The following is a 23,263-nucleotide window of genomic DNA, read 5'->3' as shown; positions in this document are numbered from 1 at the left end:
ATGCCCGACCAGCCACAAAATTTTCTTAGTTGCACTAACTTGAGCAAAAAATGAAGGCCTTGTTGGCCACCTGCAGTTTGCCCCATCAATCAAAATCAAAGCGCACAGGCCCAAACCCTAAGCCACAATGTAAAATGTATATTCACGAGGTCAGGACACTCTTGAGACAATAGCGACATAATAAAGTAACAACGCCGCATGCTTGTTGGTTCGCTAATCCCAGCGTATACCAATTGGTGGGAAGACGCAGCAAAGCCAAAAATCTGCTGCTGCAGCCAATACTGTTTTGCGGGAAACGGCAAAAGTGGCTATGGCTTTTTCGGAACTTAAACAGAAAGCATCTACTGCGTTTTCTGCACGCAAACAAACTCTATGTGCTGTGAAAATCGACGCTGCTGATGAGCACGTTGGTTGTCATAGAAACGGCACATAAAATATTTTTTTTTGTCTTGAAGTTGCTTCGTCCCTGCGATAAATAAACGGTGCCGTCCCCGGCCCAATGGGTGTGTGCCGTCATTACTTTATCTGGTCGGACGCGCCTTGCAAGTGAGTCGAAGTGGTGCTCTAAACCTAACCTCATTAATATCCAGGGACTTTAAAGCCTATCGTGAAAGAAAAAGGAAGGGGGGGGGAAGAGGGAGGGCGCCTAGCAGTTGGAAATTTCTTGGCCTTGTTTTAAGGCAATAGCGCGAGAACAAAACAACGACACAGAGACACGAAGGACACGTCATGCCATACCAGCTAGCCCAAGCTGCCACACTTGTTTTAAGCCATGCAGAATGTCGCTAAAGCCACCTTTGCTGCAGTACACCGGTGTCCTGCGGAAAAGCATATTCAGACTTGAAAGGGGGTGTTGGCACTATAGTGACTCGCAAGGCACAGAAATTTTTTTTCGGTTACTCATGTGTTTATACACCGTGTAATTGTGAGTACTAGTATGATTGTTGACGTCTAAATACGTTACTTACTGGCAATCATTTGGAGCAGTTATGACATTTCCGGAGCCCGAAAAAAGAAAAAAAAAAACTTAAGTTTTTTTCTCGCGACTCCTACTTTTCAGCTTTAAGAATCTCCTGAATTCCAGAGTCCCCAGCTTGGCAGAACCACATTTGAATTTGCAGAGTCTGTCTAAAGATTTGACAGGTGTGGCAAATGCTAATGTGGGCTTCATGATAGCCTTCACAGGGGGTTGTTAACGATGTTATTTTTATGACAGTGCTCATGTTCACTCTGAACAACTTGGGTGGTGAAAGGTTTGTACTAATGTTTTTTTTTTATTATGAGCCTTCTTAGTACTGCTTCAAATTTGATCTTTTTCTAAATGTAAGCCTTTGTAATACTGCCCTAAATTTGATCTTTCATGATAATAAATAGATGCTTTTTTCCTGTAACCTGCTCTAAAATTGGATTTTAGTGCTCCAAAAGTAACACTTATCTGCTCAAAGTCAGTACAAATTATATTTCGGCTGTTGCACACCTGTAGGTGTAGGGAAGGCGTGGTGGCCCATTGCTGAGTGGTTAGTTGCCTGTAGTCGTCTTCCCGAACAGAAATGTGACCTTCCTTAAACGAAAGGGTGCGCGAGCAAGAATCTCAGTCGTTTATGACACGTGCACTCTATTCCTGGATCAGTGCTTGAGTGCGATCTTTTGGACGCACAATCTTCATGTTGTCTTGTACAAACTTTCATGGCGGCATGCCGAACCATGCCGAATCGTAGCTTAATTAGTGTCTCTAGCTTAATCAGTGTAGACTAAGCTGAATCAGATTGCGGACGAGCAAAGTTGCAGTTTTGTACAAAACTGACGTAACTCTTTTGGGTGGCCCTGTTTGAAGGAAAGGGGTGCATGGGTCGTGCTTGTAATACTCTAATGGTAGTTTGCAATTCACTTGTGTGTCTTTGGATATTGGGTGTGAGCTTGTGAAATCGAATGATCGGTACCGTTCCGTGCACAAAATTTTTAGTCGTGATAATGCGTATAGTCTAAGTGGCCTGAAACATAATCGACCGATTTCCGTGATGGTGTTTTTGTTTTAAAGATGATTGTCTTTCTTGGGGACCTTCGACGCACAAATTTTGGTCTGTCTATCTGTCTGTACATTTGTCTGTTTGTCCTCTCTTAACGGTACCTTAAACGGCATCAAAGTGACCAAACGATACTCCAAACGGCTGACCCAATCTGCAGTGCCCACCAATATTACTCAAGATTCAGCGTTCATACTTGTGCGATTGTCAATTAAAAAGCAATTATTTTGCATATCTGAGGCACCATAACAACACGTCTATATTATCTATGTGTATTTTTACTAGAAAAGGCATACATAAGTAATTTTAAAGATCTTAGCCTTTATAACGCTGCGCTGGCCGTGGAACGCTTGCACGGAACGGCAAGTGTTTCCAACGCTTTGCTAAGACGACACGGTGGTGGCACCTACCCGTCGCCTTGAGTTCTACTACACCTTATCACCTCAGAGACAGGCGCACGGCCCGCGCCCGTTTTCCAGGATAACGGCCAGATAGCGCTCATGTCTCGCGTGTGACCTGACTTGATGCGCTCATTCGCCTCCGCTGCACGCACGCTCGAGGCACTCTAACGCAGCGCCTCCAGAATACCATTCTCCGATTTTCTTGCTCCGAACATCAATAAACATTTTCTTCACTCTCCCCAGACACAAACTTATTGTCTTTCGACGACATTTGCGGTGTAACATGTAGATACGGGGACAATTTTCACTTTTTTTTGCTTTCTTTCTCTACCCCCCTCTCTCTAGCGCTCTCCTTTTTTGACGCTTTTATTTTTGTTGCCAGTGCGGGTCTTTCGATGTCAATTTTGTGAAATTTGAATGCGTGTAAGCACACTGCTTCGCATGCCTTGATTCTTGGACACAAGAGGCGGCATGCTTAATGCATTTTGCGCTAGTGTAGCCTATGAAGAAGGTTGTTTCAGCTCCAGTGTGGATAGTCGTGACTTTGGCGACTTATGTTATCAGGAGTCTATGCTGTCCTTGGAAATTAAATTTTCAATAATTTTACCCCGCATATTAGATGCGCCCTGGAGTTGGCGCCTAATTTTCTGGGAAAAAAAAAGTGCGCCTATTATGCGAGTAAATGCGGTAATTGTGTTAATATCTCTGAAAGGCTTTGTAAATGTGGCATTGACTCAGGTGGGGCGCAAGAGAGAATACCACAGCCTTGCCAAGTGAGTGAATGCAGATGATATACGCATGTTCACAGGAATCACTACTGCTGGCATTATTTTGGCCCCAAAAATAATGCCTGTTTAATGCTGGCAGACTGTATAAACTAAATTCAATCATTTTTCTGTATTACTTAGAAGAAAGCAATTATTAAATGTGATCCGCTCTTGCTTTGTTTGTTTTGCAGGACCAGTTGACTCCACTTAGAGCTGAGCGGGATGCTGCGTCTGTAAAACTTTGGGCGCTGCTGCAAGGTCACGAAGCTGCTGTAAAAGCTTCTGGCCAGACAAACAGTAGTCGCGTTCCGAAGATAGAAGTGAGCTTCTGTTTTAACCCTTGGTGCTTGCTGATATTTTACAGATTAACCTCAATGTAATGAAACATTTAGTTTTTTAATATGTTGTGTCTTTGGAACATCTTGCATTCTTAACCTGAATATAAAAAAGCATGATTGCTGTCTTCAGTTTTTATTGCATGAACTTCCATTGCTGCACCAAAATAAGAGCGAGGCAGTAAATTGAAGCAATTTCTGCTAGCATTCACATAGATGAGTCAATGAACTTTTAATGTTCGGAACTGTGCAAGTAGTTTCCATAGTGGAGCATTTCCTTCTCTGGCAGCAGCTGAGGAAAAGGGTGCACCTGGATGCTTTCCTCACTTTTGGAACCGCAAAGGAGAGCATGTGAACAATCATGGGCATCATATCGTGCGAATCTGACTACAGTAGACTAGCGATAATTCAAACTCTGATAATTTGGACTTTTGGTTAATTAGAACAAAATTCAATTTTTTGGTTGGCCCTCTATTCTTTCAATGTATTTAAAAGCGTCTTAATTCAAACTCTATCATTCAGTAAATTCATACTTTTTGAAGTTCTATACCAGAAAATATCTGCTTTTCCCACTACTATTTAAAAATTTGCATGCTTTTACAATTTCAACAGTCTAAAAATGAAAAATAAGTGCCTCAGTCCTTTAAAGAAAAAGGCTTTGCTAGTAAACAAATGTTTGAAACGCACATGCATGGTGAACTGTGATGCCTCTCAGCTGGTATAGAGGGTTTTATGCTGAAGGCACATATAGCAAAGAAGCTGTTGGCAATTGACGATTTATTTAAAAGTTCTGATCAATAGTACATGGCCGATAAGCTTGTGGACCTTACATTTATGCACTCTGTTAATTGTGTGCAGTTGGGGATTAAAAACACTTGAAAATTTATGAATCTGATGAAATCAATGCCTAATCATAATGTTGCTGTACTCGTTGTCGTCTCCCGAACGGCTTACGGCGTCGTGGCGACACGACGTCTCACCCTCCGGCTAGGAGGGACAATGCCTGGCGGTCATGGGCAGCCGGCCTGTCTGCTACTTGTTTGAAGATCTAAAGAGCGTTGCTCCCTCGTCAGCTCCGGCGCCAGTCACAACAGCCTGCACAGAAGGTGCAGCACAGTATTAGCGAAAACTAAAAGAGCGGCCTTTCAGAGCCTTTTGTAAATACTCATTGGTTTACTACTGCAAGCATACTTAATGCGTACCCACTACAGCATTAATAATAATAATTTCTGGGTAGTAGGCCGGCATTCCTTATGGTATCCTTCGTCATTCTTCTGAGAAGCGTTGTATTTGCTAAACATTTACAAGGAAGTTAGTGCCAATTGTTCATGCAGTGGCTGACGAGGATGAGGAGTTAGGCCTGAAGTGAGTATGCACCACAGTTAATAGGTGATCAAAAACAAGCTTTTGTAATGGGTTGGAGCATTGGACAACCCATTTGTTAAGCTATTCGCATTGTGTGATGCCTGGTTGTTCTTTTGCTGTTCTAAAACGCTTTATTACTTGTAATAATGCGATTCCTTTCCCGACATCAAGCCTGCGTAAGGCTAGTTTGCGAACAGGTCCTAATCACTGGCGTGGCTCAGTGGTAGAATACGACTGGCATGTAGCACACAATTTGAAGAAGTGTCTGTAAGCACCAAAAAAAAAGAAAGAGATGTATGTACAATAGCGCAACCATTTTACCACTGGTGCCTGCATGAGATTTAATTTATTTAATCTTGCAACAAATTAGTATGTATGTAATTTATTGAAATAGAAGATACTTATTGCCGTTCATTCAAATTGCAGATACGTAAATATGTTTCTTTATATTTTGGTTAGAATATAATGTGTTCTCTGAACATGTCATAAAAAGTTATTTATTTCATTATACATGTTGAGTTTTAACTATTTTTTCTTATAGCAGAATACTTTGTCCTATGCAGATACCAGCAGTCTTGCTTTTTGCGGCTGATTCTAAGTCATATTTCTGTTATTAGGGTAGTTTTTCAAATTAGTAGTTTGTTTCGTGTGTTTCCTGTGGTATTGATCTCGTGTCGTGCTGTTTGCCACTTCTCCATCATTTCAATGTGCCCTCTCATAACTTAAATTTGTGATATATCTGTTTCAAAAGCAATAAGCAGCTCTTATCTTTTGCATGGTGAATTGGTTGAATTTTGAGTGTACTGCTAGTCTGCAGTAAAGCATCTGTCTCCGGAAAACCGTTAATAACTTACACGTCACTTTTTCCTCTGTCCAATAATGTTTCTTCATGTCTAACCATTTTGTAGCCCGAAAACACTTCTAGCCTTTTAATGATTTTGAATAAATGTCACCAATATTGAAAATAGCACATTTTCTATCGTTGGAGACCGTTGCCACTATTGTAGCTGTACAGTAGACCAGAGCACTGTGCCGTAGACTCCTGATAATTCAAACTCTGATAATTCATACTTTTGGTTATTTCAAACAAAATTCAATTTTTTGATGGGCTCTCTATTCTTTCGATGTATTTAAAAGCCTTTTAATTCAAACTTCATCAATCTGTTGTTTTTTTATTTTTGGCCGGTCCATACCAGAAAATATCCGCTGCTTTCCCACTAATGTTGGAAAATTTGTGTACTTCATGATCCTAACAGACCTAAAATGAAAATAAGCACCTGTGGCTTTCATGGAAAAAAGCTTTGCAAGTAAACAAATGTTTGAAACGAAGCACACGCGTGGTAAACTTTGATGCTTCTCAACTGGTATAGTGAGCTCCATGCTGAGGGCACATACCTATAACAAAGAAGCAGTTGGCAATTCACGATTTCTTCAAAAGGTCTGATCACTGATAGCAGTAAATGGCCAATAAACTTGTGGAATTTACACGCCTGCTTTCTGTTTGCTGCGTGCAGTTAGGGCTTAAAACATTTTAAAAACTTCTTAATGTGATAAAATCAGTGGCTGGCTAATCATAATGTCTGGTGTGACCTCATGAAGAGTCATCTATTTGAGAACTTGATAATTCAAACTTCTTGATGTTTTGATTGAAATTCGGATGTCCTTTCGAGTTTGAATTAACAAGAGTCGACTGTATTTAGGTCCTTGTGGTGAAGGGCCCTCCTTGGTAATGTAGTGCTGTTGCTACCATATAGTATATTTTTGCGGACAGTGTTTTAGTGCTGCTACATTGCACTGTTTACCTTTGTATTGTGTATCTTTAACAACTAAACGAACAGTGTTACATTAGACGCATACACACAAGAACGGCTGGGTTTGTGCATCTGATGTTTCACAGCTTTACTAATTCATGTCGCAGTATACAAAAGTAAGAAAAAAAATCTTTATGTGGTAACGCCCAGATGTCTTAAGGAAAATCATCTGTAGACTCTTATTGGTGCTTGCGTATGTGCCTGGTTTTACGTGCACCAAGTAGTGCAGTTATTCCTTTTATCTTCTTGGCCCTCCTGTGTTGTTCTGTTTTTCATTCTTGTAGCATAATCAACTACACATTTTTTTAGTAGTTTGATAGCACATTAAAATGACTATATTTAGCTCTTTATACAGCCACATTGTGCATTAACTTTATTGCTGATAGCACTTTTGTCTAGGCAATATCATTACTTGGCCCTCCTTGCTCGTCCTTGGTCCTTGTCCTATAAAGTTTATACAAAATTTTTGTTTTCCTCAGGCTGCCTTAGAACTGCTGACAAACACCTATAAAGACTTCCTGGAAAATTATGGAGATGCTTCATTGGACACTATTCCCGATGTTCCTTTGACTATTGATGAACTAAGCCAAAGCTTTGAGAAATTGAAGGTGAGAGAAATATTCGCACACTCACACTTTCTTATAGTAATGTAATATAGAATCCATTTATTACAAGAGATCTTGATTGGGGAGATTTCAGTCTGTTGTAAGGAAAGTTTCTTGAATTTAAGGGGGCACACTGGTCTTAGAAACTTTTTTTTTGCTTTCCAACCAATTTTAATGAAACTCCATGGGCTTGTTCAGTTTTTTTAGCTGATTTCAAATAACCAAGTAGATTTGATGTAAGCTAATTAGTTCCCGAGATAATTAAAAATATTTCGTGATTGTTCTTGATGTAGTGGGGAATTCGCAAGGCACTGACTAGTGGGACCATCTCTCTCGGAGAGCGAAGCGCGAGTGTGTGCACGAGCTGTAGACGCTGGACGGCTCGAGCATTTCTGTTCCTACCGGCTGCCTGCCTACTACCTGGCGTCGCTATTAAACTCCCTTGCAAAGTGGTGGAAGTGTGCTGGGTACGCAAACCTGGAACTTCGAAGCCGGAAGCTACCCACTGCATCAGCAATGCCTGATCAGACGACCGAGCAAGGCACCCCCCTGCAGAGCACGGCCCAATCTCAACTGGTCATCGTACCTACCACCCTGCGCCAACGAGATCCCCCCTTCTTCAGCGGCGCCGAGGACCAAGATGTGGAAGACTGGTTGCAGCTGTTTGAAAAGGTGAGCACCGCCAACAAGTGGGACGACCCCTCGAAATTGGAGTACGTCCCATTTTATCTCAAAGACGTCGCCAGCCTGTGGTTCACAAACCACCGTACGGAATTCACCACTTGGGCCGCGTTCAAGACCACCCTTGTAGCTGTGTTCGATCGCCCCGCAGTGCGCAAACTGCGTGCTGAACAGCGCCTACGCGGACGAGCGCAAAGGCAGGGCGAAAACTTCACTAGCTACATTGAAGATGTTATCGATTTATGCCGGCGCTTTAACTCTGAGATGACCGAGCAAGAAAAAAATCAGGCATATCTTGAAAGGAATAGACGATGATGCCTTCCAAATGTTGCTGGCAAAGGGCCCAAGTACCGTATCCGAACTTGTAACCTTGTGCCAGAACTTGGAAGAGATTCGCAAGCAACGTGCATTAGTTCGGAGGTCAACGACAGCAGACGACTCTCTCGCTTCCCTGGCCGTCAGTGGTGACAGCACCCTGCTGGAGCAGATAAAAGTATATGTACGTGAAGAGGTCGCACGACAGCTTTCGTGTGTCTCGTATCTGCCGACCACCGAAGCACCAACGAACCGTCTAACGCCGACAATCAGACAAGCTATTCAGGAGCAGGTCTCCGAGGCGTTGCCATTACCTACGCCTGCCTCTCCATCAACACCTGTTGCCGCGCCACTGACTTATGCGGCCGTCGCGGCAATGCCTCCGCCTCGTCTGCCATTGTATACGCCACAACCTGTGCGACCTTCTACCGCGCCGTTTCCAGCTACACAGCAGCATGCTGGAAATCCTTGGCGCACTGCTGACAACCGGCCGATATGCTACTTTTGCGGGATTCCAGGTCACGTTGCGCGTCTATGTCGTCGGCGCTTCGCAGCTAATACACCAAGATACCCTGACTACTCGTTTCGGTCTTCATGCCGCGCGCCTTACGTGCCACCTGAAGTTCACGAACGCGATGCGCAAGCTGCTTCCGGTACCCGAACCTCCGCTTCTCGACGTTCTACTTCCCGCTCACCTTCCCCTTCACCAAGTCGTCGTTCCGTGTCGCCTATGCGTCGACGACCGACCCCCATTGAGACGGAAAACTAACTGCCGCAGCTCCGGAGGCACGAGCTGCGTCATCGTCTAATTGTTTAAGTCCTCGCCTGTCTCCCGCCAATCTTATCGATGTAATCGTCGAAGGTGTACGAACACTTGCACTCATCGATACCGGTGCTGCGATATCTGTGATTAGCCAAAGACTCTGCCGCTCTCTTCGTAAAGTGACGATGCTCTCTCCCGTAGTTTCTTTGAGCACTGCGAGCGCCCAACAAATTGAGCCCGTCGCGGCTTGTACGGCAAAAGTGGTTATTCGAGACGTGTTGTACATCATTGAATTTCACGTGTTGGCTTCATGTTCCCACGATGTCATCCTAGGATGGGATTTCCTATCACGTCATCACGCCGTCGTGGACTGCGCTCGGGCCGAAGTGGAGCTGTTACCGTTTCGTGATGCGCCTTCTGTTGATGCGGCCGTATCTAGTGTGGCTAACCTTGTCGTCGCGACGGACATAGACCTTCAGCCTTTCAGCGCCCAGTTTGTCCCTGCCTGCTGCACTTCACTTTCTGACGCTACCGTCCTATTCACGCCATCTCACATCTTTGGTAGCCGCCATCACACATCGCTGCCATTCGCCGTTCTTGCGCTTTGTAAAGACACTACCGGAATATTTATTTCCAATCCGAACTCGTGCCCCCTCAGTTTGCGCCGCAACGAGACGCTCGGCCACATTCAGCTTATCGATGAAGGTACTATCGTGCCTGCCGATTTCTCCGACACCAAGCCGAATATGGAACTGAACGCGTTGGTTCCTCACTTTGCCTCGAACAGTGTGTCCTCCGATGCATTTCATCGTTCTATTGACTGCCATCTAGCCCCGGCTCAACGAGAGCAGCTTCTTACCCTGTTACACGAATTCAGGCATTCGTTCAACTTTCCCCAAGCGGTTCTAGGAAGAACGAACGCAATTGTGCACACAATTGACACAGGAAAGAGTACTCCTTTGCGCCAGCGCCCCTATCGTGTGTCTCCGGCAGAGCGTCGCGTAATTGCAGAACAAGTAGACGACATGCTACAGCGTGGAGTCATCAAGCCTTCTTGTAGTCCTTGGTCTTCACCAGTTGTACTCGTCAAAAAAAAGGATGGTTCGATACGGTTCTGCGTAGACTACAGGCGCCTAAACAACATTACGAGGAAAGATGTTTACCCTCTTCCCCGCATAGACGACGCTCTCGATTGTCTCCAAGGTGCAGAATTCTTTTCCTCGCTTGACCTTCGCTCAGGCTATTGGCAGGTCCCAATGGCTGAGTCTGATCGTCCAAAAACGGCGTTCGTCACACCAGATGGTCTCTATGAATTCACCGTAATGCCATTCGGACTCTGCAATGCGCCCGCCACATTCGAGCGAATGATGGACAGCATTTTACGCGGTCTCAAATGGAACATCTGCTTGTGCTATCTTGATGACGTTGTGGTCTTTTCACCCGATTTCACTTCGCATCTCACTCGTCTGCGTAAGATTCTACAGTGCCTTACAAACGCCAGGCTTCAGCTTAACCTGAAGAAGTGTCACTTCGGGGCTAAACAACTCACCATACTTGGTCATGTCGTCTCGAAAGCCGGCATTCTTCCCGACCCTGACAAGCTTCGTGCTGTTGCCGAGTTTCCTAAGCCGACTACTGTTAAAGAACTACGGAGCTTTGTGGGCCTGTGCTCCTATTTTCGTCGTTTTGTCCGGAACTTTGCCTCCATCATCGCTCCACTCACCAAACTCCTTGCTGGCCCTGCAGATCTTTCGAATTGGACAGAAGCCTGTGACGAATCATTCACAACACTGCGCCAACTCCTTACCTCACCACCCGTACTGCGTCATTACGACCCTACTGCGCCGACCGAAGTACACACGGATGCAAGTGGCGTCGGCCTTGGTGCAGTACTCGCGCAACGCAAACCAGGTTTTACGGAGTATGTGGTCGCCTATGCCAGCCGCGCCCTCACTAAGGCAGAAGCCAACTATTCTGTTACTGAAAAAGAGTGCCTGGCGATTGTGTGGGCGTTAAACAAGTTTCGCCCCTATTTGTACGGCCAAACTTTTGAAGTGGTAACAGACCATCACGCACTCTGTTGGTTGGCTTCACTGAAAGATCCTTCTGGTCGCCTCGGACGTTGGGCACTACGCCTCCAGGAATTCGACATACGCGTCGTCTACCGATCGGGGCGAAAGCACTCTGACGCAGATGCGCTTTCACGATCCCCCGTGAAATCTGATGAATCGGAAATATCAGCCCTTGACTTTCCCCTCTGCTCCGTCAGCGTCACAGACATGCCATCCGAACAGCGGAAAGACCCTTGGATTGTCTCGCTCTTGAATATGCTTTCTGACACATCAACTTCCGGTTACCCTCGTGCTCTTCGCCGCCAAGCAACGCATTTCGCCATACGAGATGGCCTGTTATACCGTCGCAACTATCAAGTGGTGGGTCGTAAATGGCTGCTAGTCATACCCAGCCATATGCGCTCTGATATCTGCGAATATTTTCATGCTGAGCCTCAACACGCACACGCCGGGGCGCTAAAGACGTATGAACGGATCCGCCAACGTTACTACTGGCGGGGTATGTACACGTTTGTACGCAAACACATTCGCTCATGTTTCCTGTGTCAGCAGCGCAAGACATTCCCTCATTCACCCGGTCAACTGCAGCCTTTACCATGTCCTGCACGCCCATTTGACCGTGTTGGGATTGACCTATACGGCCCGCTACCGTGCTCTGTTGGTGGTAATCGATGGGTGATTGTGGCTGCCGACCATCTGACAAGGTACGCCGAAACGGCAGCGCTACCTTCGGCTGGTGCTCGTGACGTTGCAACCTTCATCTTGCATCGCTTTGTTCTTCGTCATGGTGCACCACGGGAGCTCCTGAGTGACAGGGGCCGTGTATTCTTGTCCGAAGTTCTGCAGCAGCTCTTACATTCATGCCGCACGGTACACCGCACATCAACAGCCTACCACCCTCAGACGAACGGCCTAACGGAACGTTTCAATAGAACTCTCGGAGACATGCTCGCTATGTATATTGATTCGGACCACTCCAATTGGGACGTTGTCCTTCCTTTCGTGACGTATGCCTACAATACGGCGATTCAATCAACAACGGGCTTTTCTCCATTTTTTCTTTTATATGGTCGTGACCCCTGCAGCACACTCGACACAATTCTGCCATACAATCCTGATGCCTCCGAGTTCAGCCCAGTTTCTGAAATGGCAGAACATGCCGAAGAGTGTCGTCAGCTTGCACGGTCCTTCACAGCCGATAATCAAGCCCTTCAAAAAGATCGCCACGACCGTGATCTTGTTCAGGACACATTCCCCGTCGGTTCTCTCGTGTGGCTCCGACTTCCTTTCCACTCTCCTGGACTGACTCCCAAGTTTGCACCGAAGTATACGGGCCCTTACCGCGTCATACAGCACCCCTCTTCTGTGACCTATGTGATTGAACCGCTCAAGCCATCCACGGACAAGCGCCGCCTTGGTCGTGAGACGGTCCACGTCAGTCGCCTCAAGCCCTGCTACGACCCTCCTGTTCTCTCGTCACCTTGAGTCGCCAGGATGGCTCGTCTTGGTCGCCGGGGTATTGTAGTGGGGAATTCGCAAGGCACTGACTAGTGGGACCATCTCTCTCGGAGAGCGAAGCGCGAGTGTGTGCACGAGCTGTAGACGCTGGACGGCTCGAGCATTTCTGTTCCTACCGGCTGCCTGCCTACTACCTGGCGTCGCTATTAAACTCCCTTGCATTGAGAACAATAGAAAAAAAACTAGTCAACAAAAAATTACCAGCATGGCATGAATAGATACTAGAAGTTGTGGAGAATGAAATGACGGAAGCAGTTTTTTTGTCTGGCAATCACACATGCAAGTTTACATCAATTCTAATTTCTCGGTTTAAAGTATGCCTGCTAACCAGTTATAAACAATGCTAATTAAACAATTATTTAAACGTGAAATGCAAAATCTGTTTCCCTTACTTCAAGGTTTAAACATTCAGCTTGACAATGCAAAAAAAATTATCTTTCTAGCTGCACCGCATACCGAGATGTACCTCTCAAGAATTTCCTAAACGTCAAAAATATGCATTTTGAGAAAATGGCAAAAAACACAACGGTGCCATGTTTAATGTAAACGGTAAAACATTCTGTACATTTTTGGAGCGAAATGACTAGTAGGCCCTAGAAGCATAGTCCCCTTGACTGCTGGCATCCAGGTGCCGCTTCTTGAGCGTCCGCTGCACATTTTCTGCAGACGCACGCCTGAGGGTAGAGTCCCTGGTTCGGCGGCGGTCTTTTTCAGCCATGCGTTTGCTACTCAGTAGGCCGGGGTTCAAGCACAGCTCTTTGAGGATCTTGGATGATGTTACTTGACTTCCGGCATTAAACCTCATCACTGCCTCAGCGACCGCAGCTTCTACACTGTGCAGTGATGCATGGCGCTCCTTCGGGGCCAGCGACCAAATCACAGAGTGGAGACTTTCATTACTGTTCCGAGTCTTGCCTCGCTGGCAGCGCTCCAGCAGCTTCTTATCCGCCAAGCGTTCGTACACTGGAAGCAAGGCCTCACAGACATGCGGCGGCAGGTTGTAGCGGTGTTTGGGGGCCGGCTCACCCCTGGCCTTGGCAGCGTTCTGGCGGCACCACGAGTAAGGACTTGTAGGGCACAGGCTGTGGTTGGACACGGCATCGTTGGACGTCACATGGTGGTATGTGGCCATCACAGCATTGTGCATGGCTGGCACGTCCCCTTTGTGAGATTTGATGGCCCAGTCATAATAAGAGGTAAATTTGTTAACCAGGTCACCAGTCAGCCGCCCCCTACCACTGAGGCTCTCAGAGCCAGCTGGCCTCTGCTTGGGGAGATTGCGCAGTTGCGTGCCCATCCTCTTCTGGACGTGGTTCACACATTCCTCTTTGGTTACCTTTATAAAACCATACACATCTGCTTCCTTCAAAGCAAGGTAGGTGCGGCAGTCGCCATCAGCAAGAACTGTAGTGTATCTCAGCTTATGACGCTCCCACGACCTCTGAAACAGAATGAGGGAAGCTTCCACTTCCATCTCTCCAGCTTTTTTTGTGCTGTTTTTCTGGCAGTGGTGGTTCGCTTTCCACTCGTCGTAGGACGAGTCACTTTCTTTAGGCGCCCGCTCGCAGCCGGCACAAAAATTGCAGAGCACGACATAATCGAGCACAAGCCCCGTAAACAACTCGATAACTGTGCCGACTCCGATGTGCGACGACTGTCCCCTCGTCATCCAGGAACCGTCGTACGACACAGCGATGTTGCCCGGGTTGCCGAGGTCCAGTTCCGCGTACAGTTCCCGAACCGATCGCGCGCACTCCGCGGTCAGCTTTTTTGACGCACGAACAGCTGCGGGCGTCAGTTTCGTCTTCACGTAGCTCTGCCACGTTTTGTTGTGCAGGCCGCGCGAAGAAATGTTCATCGATGAAAAAACGTCGTTGAATGCCGTTTGCTGATTGCCAGTAGACTGCATAGCGCGCGCGCCCAAAACATTGATGGCAAACGGCTTTGCCTTGCTCTTGCCGTCAACGCGCGGCGAGCTCCATGCCACCGACACATCGCCGCAGGTCGCGCACGTAAGCACTAGCTTTACGGCAAGGCCGTACTCCCTGCCCTCTTTGCCGATATTTACATCACCGGAGCACAATTTGCACTTCACTGCACGCATCAGTTCGTTCACCTGGTCCAAACTCACGATCAAAAACTGTGTTTCGTCCAGCGGCGTGGCTGCGGCATCGTCGATATCGGCTAAGAGGCCGCACTTGCGTTGTGTTGCTCCAGTTGAAGCGAGCTCTTGCAGCTTGTTTTCGGCGTTGCGACACCCCTCTGCCACTTCTAACGGGTGCAGCACTGCTGTGTCAAGACGAACGCGGCCGCTGCCGGATGCGTTATCTTGAGCGGCCGGCGGCGGAGGTGCTAGGCCTATGTTATCAGGGGCCTCGCCGCTGGCCACGGAAGGTGGGTCGCTTGCTCGTTCAACGCTCCTCGCTGACGCGGAACGGCCTTTGAAGTTCTCTAGGAGCGACTTCTTTCTTTTTTTGCCGTACTGATTCCTTGTGTGGAATTTCCTTCCGGCTTTCCACATCGCGCGCGATCCTTGGCTAATCCGTCGTTCTCAGTCCGAGCAATATGGCGCCTGACTGCGCCGTGACGGCGCGAAGCAGACGACACACACCGCTTGCGGCCAATCGCGTTGCGCTGTTTAGTCACGTGCTCTCGCCGGCGAATAGGAACGCGTATTTTTGCTTTTTTTGGCGCGTGTTTTCTACTCTACCAATGAGCGGACAGGAGCCAGAGTGGCGGGAAATTGAAGACCGAAGACCGCGCTTTCAAATGAGACCTAGATCACTGCGATACTGCCCGTGGCGCAGCCGCGGGGAATTATTGAAAAATTGCCATTTTGGTGTCAGAATCTCGCCAAATCGGGCCCGTACGGCTTTTATAAGTAGCTGTTACTGTTCAAGTACCAACTTTTCGGAGGAAAAACTGAGCAAACTAATAGAAAAATACCTGTAGATTTCAAAAATGACATCTAAAAAAAATGCGTTTTTGGGCAATTTTTCGGCCCCAAAGACCCGTGTGCCCCCTTAATAATGCATCAGTTGACCTTGTTCAAGTGCTAAGTGGATCTTTTATATAAGTGTTTAATATTTTTAGTAGGTTGTTCGCAATCTCTAAGAAGTGATTTATTTGATACTGTCATTGATGCCATGGCTGCTATATAAAAAACGAGGTGCGGCTTGTTGCATGCCGCCGAAGTGGCATTTTGAGCCTAGTTCAGCTCGGGCTTGCTCTGGCATCACTACTCATCTTCAGAGAACTTCTACACACGCATTGGTACAAGGGACTTGGCTCGAACCAGGCCGCAAATAATGTTTTTTATAGTTGAACATCACAGGTGCAATATTTAAATCTTCATTAAAAGTACCCATTATTCCACTTATGAAAAGTTTGCCATGGGAGTGCCAATTTTTCGTACAGTGTGGGGTCTCGACGTGGTGAGTGCCACCGCGCTCTTGGGGTCAACGAACACAGCAAATGCGGTTGGAACAAACCAAGCAAAAACATTTTTATGTCACTAATTTAGAACGACGATATCATCCGACGAATCAATACATCAATCGTTATCAACACGCTAGGACATCCTTACACAATATTATCATACACTCCATGACAAACACAATAACACAACCAAGGCAGTGGCGCCAGCGCTTGACTTACCACGAGGGCTCCCGACGCGCAGTCTGTGGTGCCACGCACCGGGGACCCACGCTAGAGACCACCGTTCGCGGCAACCGCCAGGTGCAGCAGAGATTCGCTCAACTCTCTCAGCCATCACCAAGGCTTGCCTTCCGCCAGGGGTCACTGTTGGCGCCACCACTCTGCCAACCACGATGATAGTGGTGATCACCACTCGCCAACACGCCACCTATCGCTTAATAGTTGTCTCCCCCGAAAAGCGGCTTGTGGGCGAAACACGTCTGCTACACAACGCAAACAACTTTACAGGGGGTGTTGGCACCCCCACAACTGTTGACCTCAATACTCTCCATGAATGCTGCCCGTTCAACTCGTCTGAAATGAGAAGTGTCATCGATTCCAGTATTGGGGAGGCAATCGCCGGGCAGATTCTAAGGGCTGACGTATCGGTCCACTGAAACGCACCACGAAAGCACTCACCACTAAAGCACTACTCATGTAATTAACCCACTCGTCACTCTGGTCCTTCAAAAAACAAATTATTTCGGTGTGATAGCCAGTGCTGTTGGGGATGGAAACAATGTTAAATCGTCCATTGTACAGTCCATCCCGGATATATCACACTTGGATATGTGGGATCATCGGCTATATCGAACAGTTGAAGAATCCTTTTCAATTTCCCATGCAAAAGTATGGGACCAGTGCATCCGTGTATCGAACTCCTGCACAGCGGAACTCCTGCACTATTTAGATTCCTGTAGTCAATACAGGATCGTAGCGTTCAGTCTTTTTTTTTTTTCACCAGAAGGACTGGCGAAGACCAAGGGCCGCTGGATGGTTGAATAACTTCATCGTCGAGCATCTCCTCTACTTGTGTCTAAATACCCTCACGTTCTTTGGGTGAAAACGCGATAAAGCTGCTGCCAGATAGGGTGGACGTCATCATCCGTAATAATTTGGTGCTTCGTCAGATGTGTTTGACAGATTTTAGAGGAAGAGGCGAAGCAAGATTGAAACTCCCTTATAAGGTCATGAAGTTCCCCTTCCTCTCGTCGGACAGTGTCTAATTAAGTTCGATGTGGTTTAGACATGTTTCATCATCACTCACGTCCTCGGACGCAAAGCACTCCGTGACGTCGGCAACAGGGTCTCTTTAGGCTACAGTGGTTCGGGTAAACTAATGCCGGTGTTTGTAGTTAAAATTCGTCATGAGTATCTGTGACAGATGGTTACGGACATGCACAATACTCCGAGCTGCGCATACACATTGGTTGGAGCAGCAGAAGTGATGAGTTGCTTTCGGTCACCACGTCACTATCTTGAAGGTCTTTGCAAGTGACTTTCATGGAAACTGTAGCTCGAGGGGGCAGATTCACACTGTCGTCGGGAACACGTAGTGCAAGTCTACGATAGTCATCAGCGTCTCAATCTGTTGCGCATCATGTCGAGAAGGTCACAATGCGTTCATGGTGATTTATGATCGCGCCATATTCTCGAAGGAAGTCCATGCCGATAATCAGCTGACGAAAACAGCAAAGAACGAGGCAGGTGACTACAAGCATTGACGCACGAATTTTTACTCTTGCGGATCTGCGGCCCAGCAGTATAACATGTCCGCCAGCTGTTCGAATACGAGCTCTATTCCATGTCTTATCACTTTCTTGGGATCTTTTGCTAGCTTCCCGCTAATAATCGAATAGTCCGCACCAGGGTCCACTAAGGCACTGACCTGAAAATCGTCAATGAGCATGGGTATGTCCAGGGACACCGTGTTCAGATGTGGGTGTCAGGGTCTCTTCGGTAGACAGTAAGATTGGGCGTATTGGTATAACATTATAAAGGATGCTTACCAGCGCAAACGACAGGGCAGGAGGGGACAGGAGAAGAGACGAGACAGAGTGCTGAACGACAACATGAGGCTCATGTCGTTCAGCGCACTGTCTCGTCTCTTCTCCTGTCCTCTCCTGCCCTGTCGTTTGCGCTGGTAAGCACCCTTTATAATCTCTTCAGTACCTCGCTCTGACTCTGACGAGAAGTTTTTGGCGTTGCGTGCAAGTGTCGATGGGAGGTCTTCCACACTTTGAGTCCTGGCGACTTGCCCCTGAAGGCCGCTGCCTCCAGTTTTTCCGACAAGAGCTTGGGGAGCTTCCCCAAGCCTTCCACTCGAAACGTGGCCCAATGGCTACGGGTCTCCGCGGAGATGGTGACTGCAATAGTCGCCATGTAAAGGGTGCATGCTGCTGGGCGAGAGGCTCTTCAATTTCTCTTTGCCCTGGAACAATTTGGAGATGAAGCAGATAAATAAGAAAACCGTTCAGTCCAAGCTGTCGGTATAGAGATTTGCGGTAAATGTAACCAGCCTCACTGCAATAGTAGAGGAGGGGTCGTCTGTCCAACATATACCAGAGGTCAGACTTGCGCATTGGTGCTAAGGGACCATCGAAGTCCAAACTAGCGTGTGATGACTGAATCGCGACTGGCAGCATCATTGTCTGGATTGGGACGCACGGCATTGTATGGATCACGTTGTGTGTTATTCTCTGGGTCTGGACTCCTGGGCTGGAAAGAGGCGTGGCAGTACGCAAAGCTTCCGTGTATGTATGGCGGCGACTATCCGTAGACTCAGGAGCCGTTTCCACATGAACAGACATCGGTTGGAAACGGTAGGTGTGCAGCACCTGCTGGACCTCGTCGCGGATGACACTGGTGATGGAGCCAGCCTTGGTTGGTCTTGTCCCTTTTAACATTTCCATTTCTTCGCTACTACAGAGCAGACGATTTCGCGAATCCATTTGGTGCTCTTTCTCCCAGAGGTGGTGAAACGTTCGAGAGTTGTTGCGGCATTCACTTGACAAACAGGGCAGACCGTCGGTGCAGTACTTGCTCGTTTCTGCTTGAGTAAAAATCTCGGCTACACTCAAAAGAGGACTGTGCACCAAACCGGCAAAAAGTTGTTCCCCTACACTACGCATGAGATGGAGAAACTTTTTTGTGTCATGTCTTCCACATACATAGTGACTACCGTATTTATTCGAATATAGGTCGACCCCCCCCCCCCCCCCCCTTTTTTTTTTTTGCAAAAATGTTGTTCATAACCAGCTATCGACCTATATTCCTGACCAAAGAATCTCGGCCTATATTCACGATCAAACCAACCAGAACTGCTCAGTTTATGGCGTTAAACTGCCAGGCCCGCAGTTTTTCAAGGGGTTCCTGCTGCACACGCGTTATATACCAAAAAAACTAAAATAAAGACCCCCCACCCTTTTCCGACTACCTAAGTAATTGAGAAGTTATTTATACAATAGTCGCGTACCACCCCCGTGAAATGCAGCCGCTCCGCCGTGTTTGCAATGAAACCCATGATTTCCCTAGGCATTGGCCGTGAAGTCTTTAGCCTGCTAGCCGTGCTTCCGGTGCGCAGTTGCACTGGCACTGGCCTGAGGCCTCACCGTCGCCGCCTAGCGTTTTGTTCATTGTACGATTGGTGTGACGGGGTGTACGATTGGTGTGACGGGGTGACGGCAGTGACGGTTCACATTTGCTTTAGGTGCTGTGCAGTGCTTCCTATCAGGCTGTAGAAATTAGGCGCCTTCTTCTTCTAATCACCACCACCATTCGGTTGTGCGCGATTGTGATAGTGTAACGTCGGCAGAGATACTCAGGCGACTCCAAGTGCCAAGTGATACTTTTTACCAATGACTCGAGCAATTATGCCATGCAGCGCGAGTTGTGTTATTTAGACGTTGATTAAGGGTTGGCGAGAGCAGCGGGGATCGTCTGTTTGCGTGGAAATGTTGGCGTCGTGCCTTTCTCGGCCGAGCAATTGGCAGCAGTAGCAGCAAAGACGACGCCGTTTGGGAAGTCGCGAATGCTTGCGAAGAACCTGATGACATCATCTTGCACATCTGACAAGATGATGGCCCTGGCAGTGATTAGGGCTCTGAGTCATGTAAATAAAGGTGTTCTACGTTTCAATTTCTCTGTTTCTAAACTAAAAAAAAAAAAAACATCGGTCAACCTATATTCGAATAATTCTTTTTCTTTCTCGTAGAACACTATGAGTAGGGGTTGACCTATATTCGTCCCTGACCTATTTTCAAGTAAATACAATATCTCATTTGGCATCTGGATGCGTGATTGCAATGCATGCTCCGCCCATTCGCGGCGGTCGGGACTTCTGCAAGTCTCCAGAAGGCGACACTTGAACTCGTGCCAAGACGTCAAAGCATCATCCCTATTCAGGAATCACATCCGGGCACCGTCCTTTAAGCAGGTGTACACATTCCGCAGCTTTGCGGCTTCATTCCAGTAATTGATCGCTGCAATTTGTTCAAACTCGCTTAGCCAGTCATCAACATCTTCATGCTGCTCTCCGTGAAAGGGACTAGGCATCAGCGGGTTCTGAATGGTGTAGTAGATCCACCAATATTTTTACGTTTCTGACGGGAATCTCACTTCATTGGGCTTGTTTGGGTAGACTAGCCAAGGAGCAGCTCAAGTAAATCTTTGTGTTCTCACATGAGCAGACCATGTGGCAATATCTATCCAAATATGTGTGTATCAATAAAACCTTGAATGCATCAATAAAATCTGTGCGTACAGTTTGATTATAACGAAATTTCACTGCAGGAGCTTCAAAGTCTTCATAGATATGCATGCTGCATAATAGTTGCTGCGAGCTTTCAAATTTTACAGTACGGTATTACACATTACAATTTTACCTGGATATAACAGTCAGTGAAGTCATATAGCTTACTTTGTGTTGAAATTTCAGTAGAGTGGCACTCAACTTTTCGTGCATAGTACAGAGACCAGAAGATTAGTTGTTACACAGAAAATGCCCCCAAAACTTTCAAGTAATGGGCAGTGAAAAAAAAAGCGAAATAAATTATAAAAAATTACCTTGAACCCGAGATCCGGCAACCACGACTGGCTGCTGTGTTGGCAAAGTCCTTTTCTCAGCGCCATGTGTCACAAATAACCTAATGTTTTGAAAAAGGCAATGCAGGGTCAATGCGTTGTTGTAATAAAGTAATAAGCGGTGTTATCGCACCTTCTGTGCTGTTGAGGTTTGTCATCAAAATATCTAATGTCGCCCAGAGTTGCCCAGCATTGTGGTTTTAAATCATGTCAAAGCAGAACAACCTGAATTACACCACCACGGTTTATGATGGCCATGTTTTATTTTGCTGGATTGTGAGCTGAATGCAAAACCGAAAGACCGCCTGACGGAGACGTGCATTTTCGTCGTCATTATAGTGTTGGCTTTTCAAGTTTTCATAGCTGATAACTGCGAGCACCTTTAACTATTTTGCTACTGCACCTATTCCAATCGTTCCATTTGAACGATACATTTTCAACGATACAATTCTCGTGGAGTTTGTGGGCACCTAACGCCATCTATGTAAGAAAGTGGGAAACTCACAACGAGATCCGTGATGTTTTGGTTGTTCTTTGCTCTAGAGATGTTTTTGCTTCACCTCAAGAAGTTTCAGATAGCTGCATGTGCGCGCCGGTCATAGCATTGTTCTTTGTCTGGACGGTCCTATAAGACGACGCATTTCTCGCGAATAGAGCGCATCAACAGCAGATTTTTAGGATGGTATCTGCAGCAGTGAGTCTGGACAAGATGTTGACACATCAAATTTAGCCTCGATGACGAGGATGCGTCAGGTCAAGCCGCGAAATTCGGCAAGTGAGTGGCGGCTGTATGTGTGGGGCATATTAGCAGTTTCGAGTGCAAAGTATGTACTCACAGCAATTTTACTCATTTTGAGGGTCTCAACGTTCAATGGACATGATTCCTGGCCGGCATCTGTCAAGCGTGTGCATTGTCTTTCAAGATGAAACCCGGTGGTCGAAGTCTGAGGCGCATTTTAGAGTCGCTCATGGCGCTTCCTCCGGGCCGTCGATTTCATCCAGCTGTCTTTCACTTCACAGCTAACCAGCATGATCTGCGACTACACCAACAAATGTGTCTGGATACACGTTTTAGAGAGGCAGACATATGCGGAAAGGGGCTGTTTATGGAGGAACTTCACACTAGATGAAGTGACGAAGTGCATTGGAATCCTCATTTACATGGAATTCATTGAGTTACCTCACCTTCATCTTTACTGGAATACCGTGGAGTCGTTTTCTTGCCTGATTTTTTAAATTATTTTGCATTTTGCGCAGAAGCCCTTTTTGTTTGTTTCTTCCCCTATAAGTGTCACGGACTCGGAGCAGACCAACCCCGTCTGCGATGGCAAGCTGCCCAGGATAACCCATCTAAAGCAGCACCCACTAACTTTTTTTTTTTGTCAGGGGGGAGACAGCTGCGTATATTGCACATTTTTTATACTTTTCCGTTTTGTTGCACCAAGCTGCTCCAAAAGCATAAAAATTGTGAAAATTGCTTGCGCCGAACTTCTCCAAGACACCCTCGAAAGCTAGAATTTCTATGCTAATTTCAGCTTCAAAGGGGGAAAAAAGGCAGAGTTTAACTAATAAGACGCACCCAATCATGAGTTTTTTTTTTTTTTTTTTTTTTTCACTTTGCACCTTTCTGGTGGCGAAGGCTCCCATAGTGCCACCATGATCTCCTCTATAAACTATTGCAAATATGCCTGACTCTGCAATAACGTGCTGCCGTGCATCGAGCGTGCTGCTTCTACTGGCTAGGTTGTGTGTTCTGGTGCCACTGTCGGCTAGTGAAAACCAGAGTCGAGTGATGAGTGTTGTGCGGTTGGCTCTCATGTGCTTTGTTGTGCGTAGCGCGTTCCTCTGGTCACTGCCGTTTAATTAATGTCGATGCTGCTGTGTGCGGTCACCTACGCGTGCGCGTTTGCAGTAAGCGAGTAGCTGTAAGCGTGGAGTCATTTCCGTGAACGCGACGCGTTTCCTAGATGCTCTGGCGTGTGCACATGGGTTCTCAAACTGGGTTCCGTGAGCGACAAAATGCGTGCAAACTACTCCCGGTTTATGC

The 23,263-nt window shown here is 46.8% G+C and overlaps 1 protein-coding gene across 5 annotated transcripts in view; it reads left to right on the top strand.

The window, feature by feature from the left end:
- The window catches only part of LOC119187516 (serine/threonine-protein kinase 31), a 280,654-nt gene that overhangs the window by 117,317 nt on the left and 140,074 nt on the right, over positions 1-23,263 (top strand). For all 5 annotated transcript variants that reach the window (XM_075878712.1, XM_075878711.1, XM_037435655.2 and 2 more), the window contains 2 exons: positions 3,384-3,512; positions 7,183-7,311. In XM_075878712.1, the coding sequence (XP_075734827.1) occupies positions 3,384-3,512; positions 7,183-7,311 (258 nt within the window). The remainder of the gene's footprint in view (positions 1-3,383; positions 3,513-7,182; positions 7,312-23,263) is intronic.

Source organism: Rhipicephalus microplus, chromosome X, assembly GCF_043290135.1.
Source record: "Rhipicephalus microplus isolate Deutch F79 chromosome X, USDA_Rmic, whole genome shotgun sequence".
In the NCBI taxonomy this organism is placed as follows: Eukaryota; Metazoa; Arthropoda; class Arachnida; order Ixodida; family Ixodidae; genus Rhipicephalus; species Rhipicephalus microplus.
This window is presented reverse-complemented; position numbering and strand designations above follow the sequence as displayed.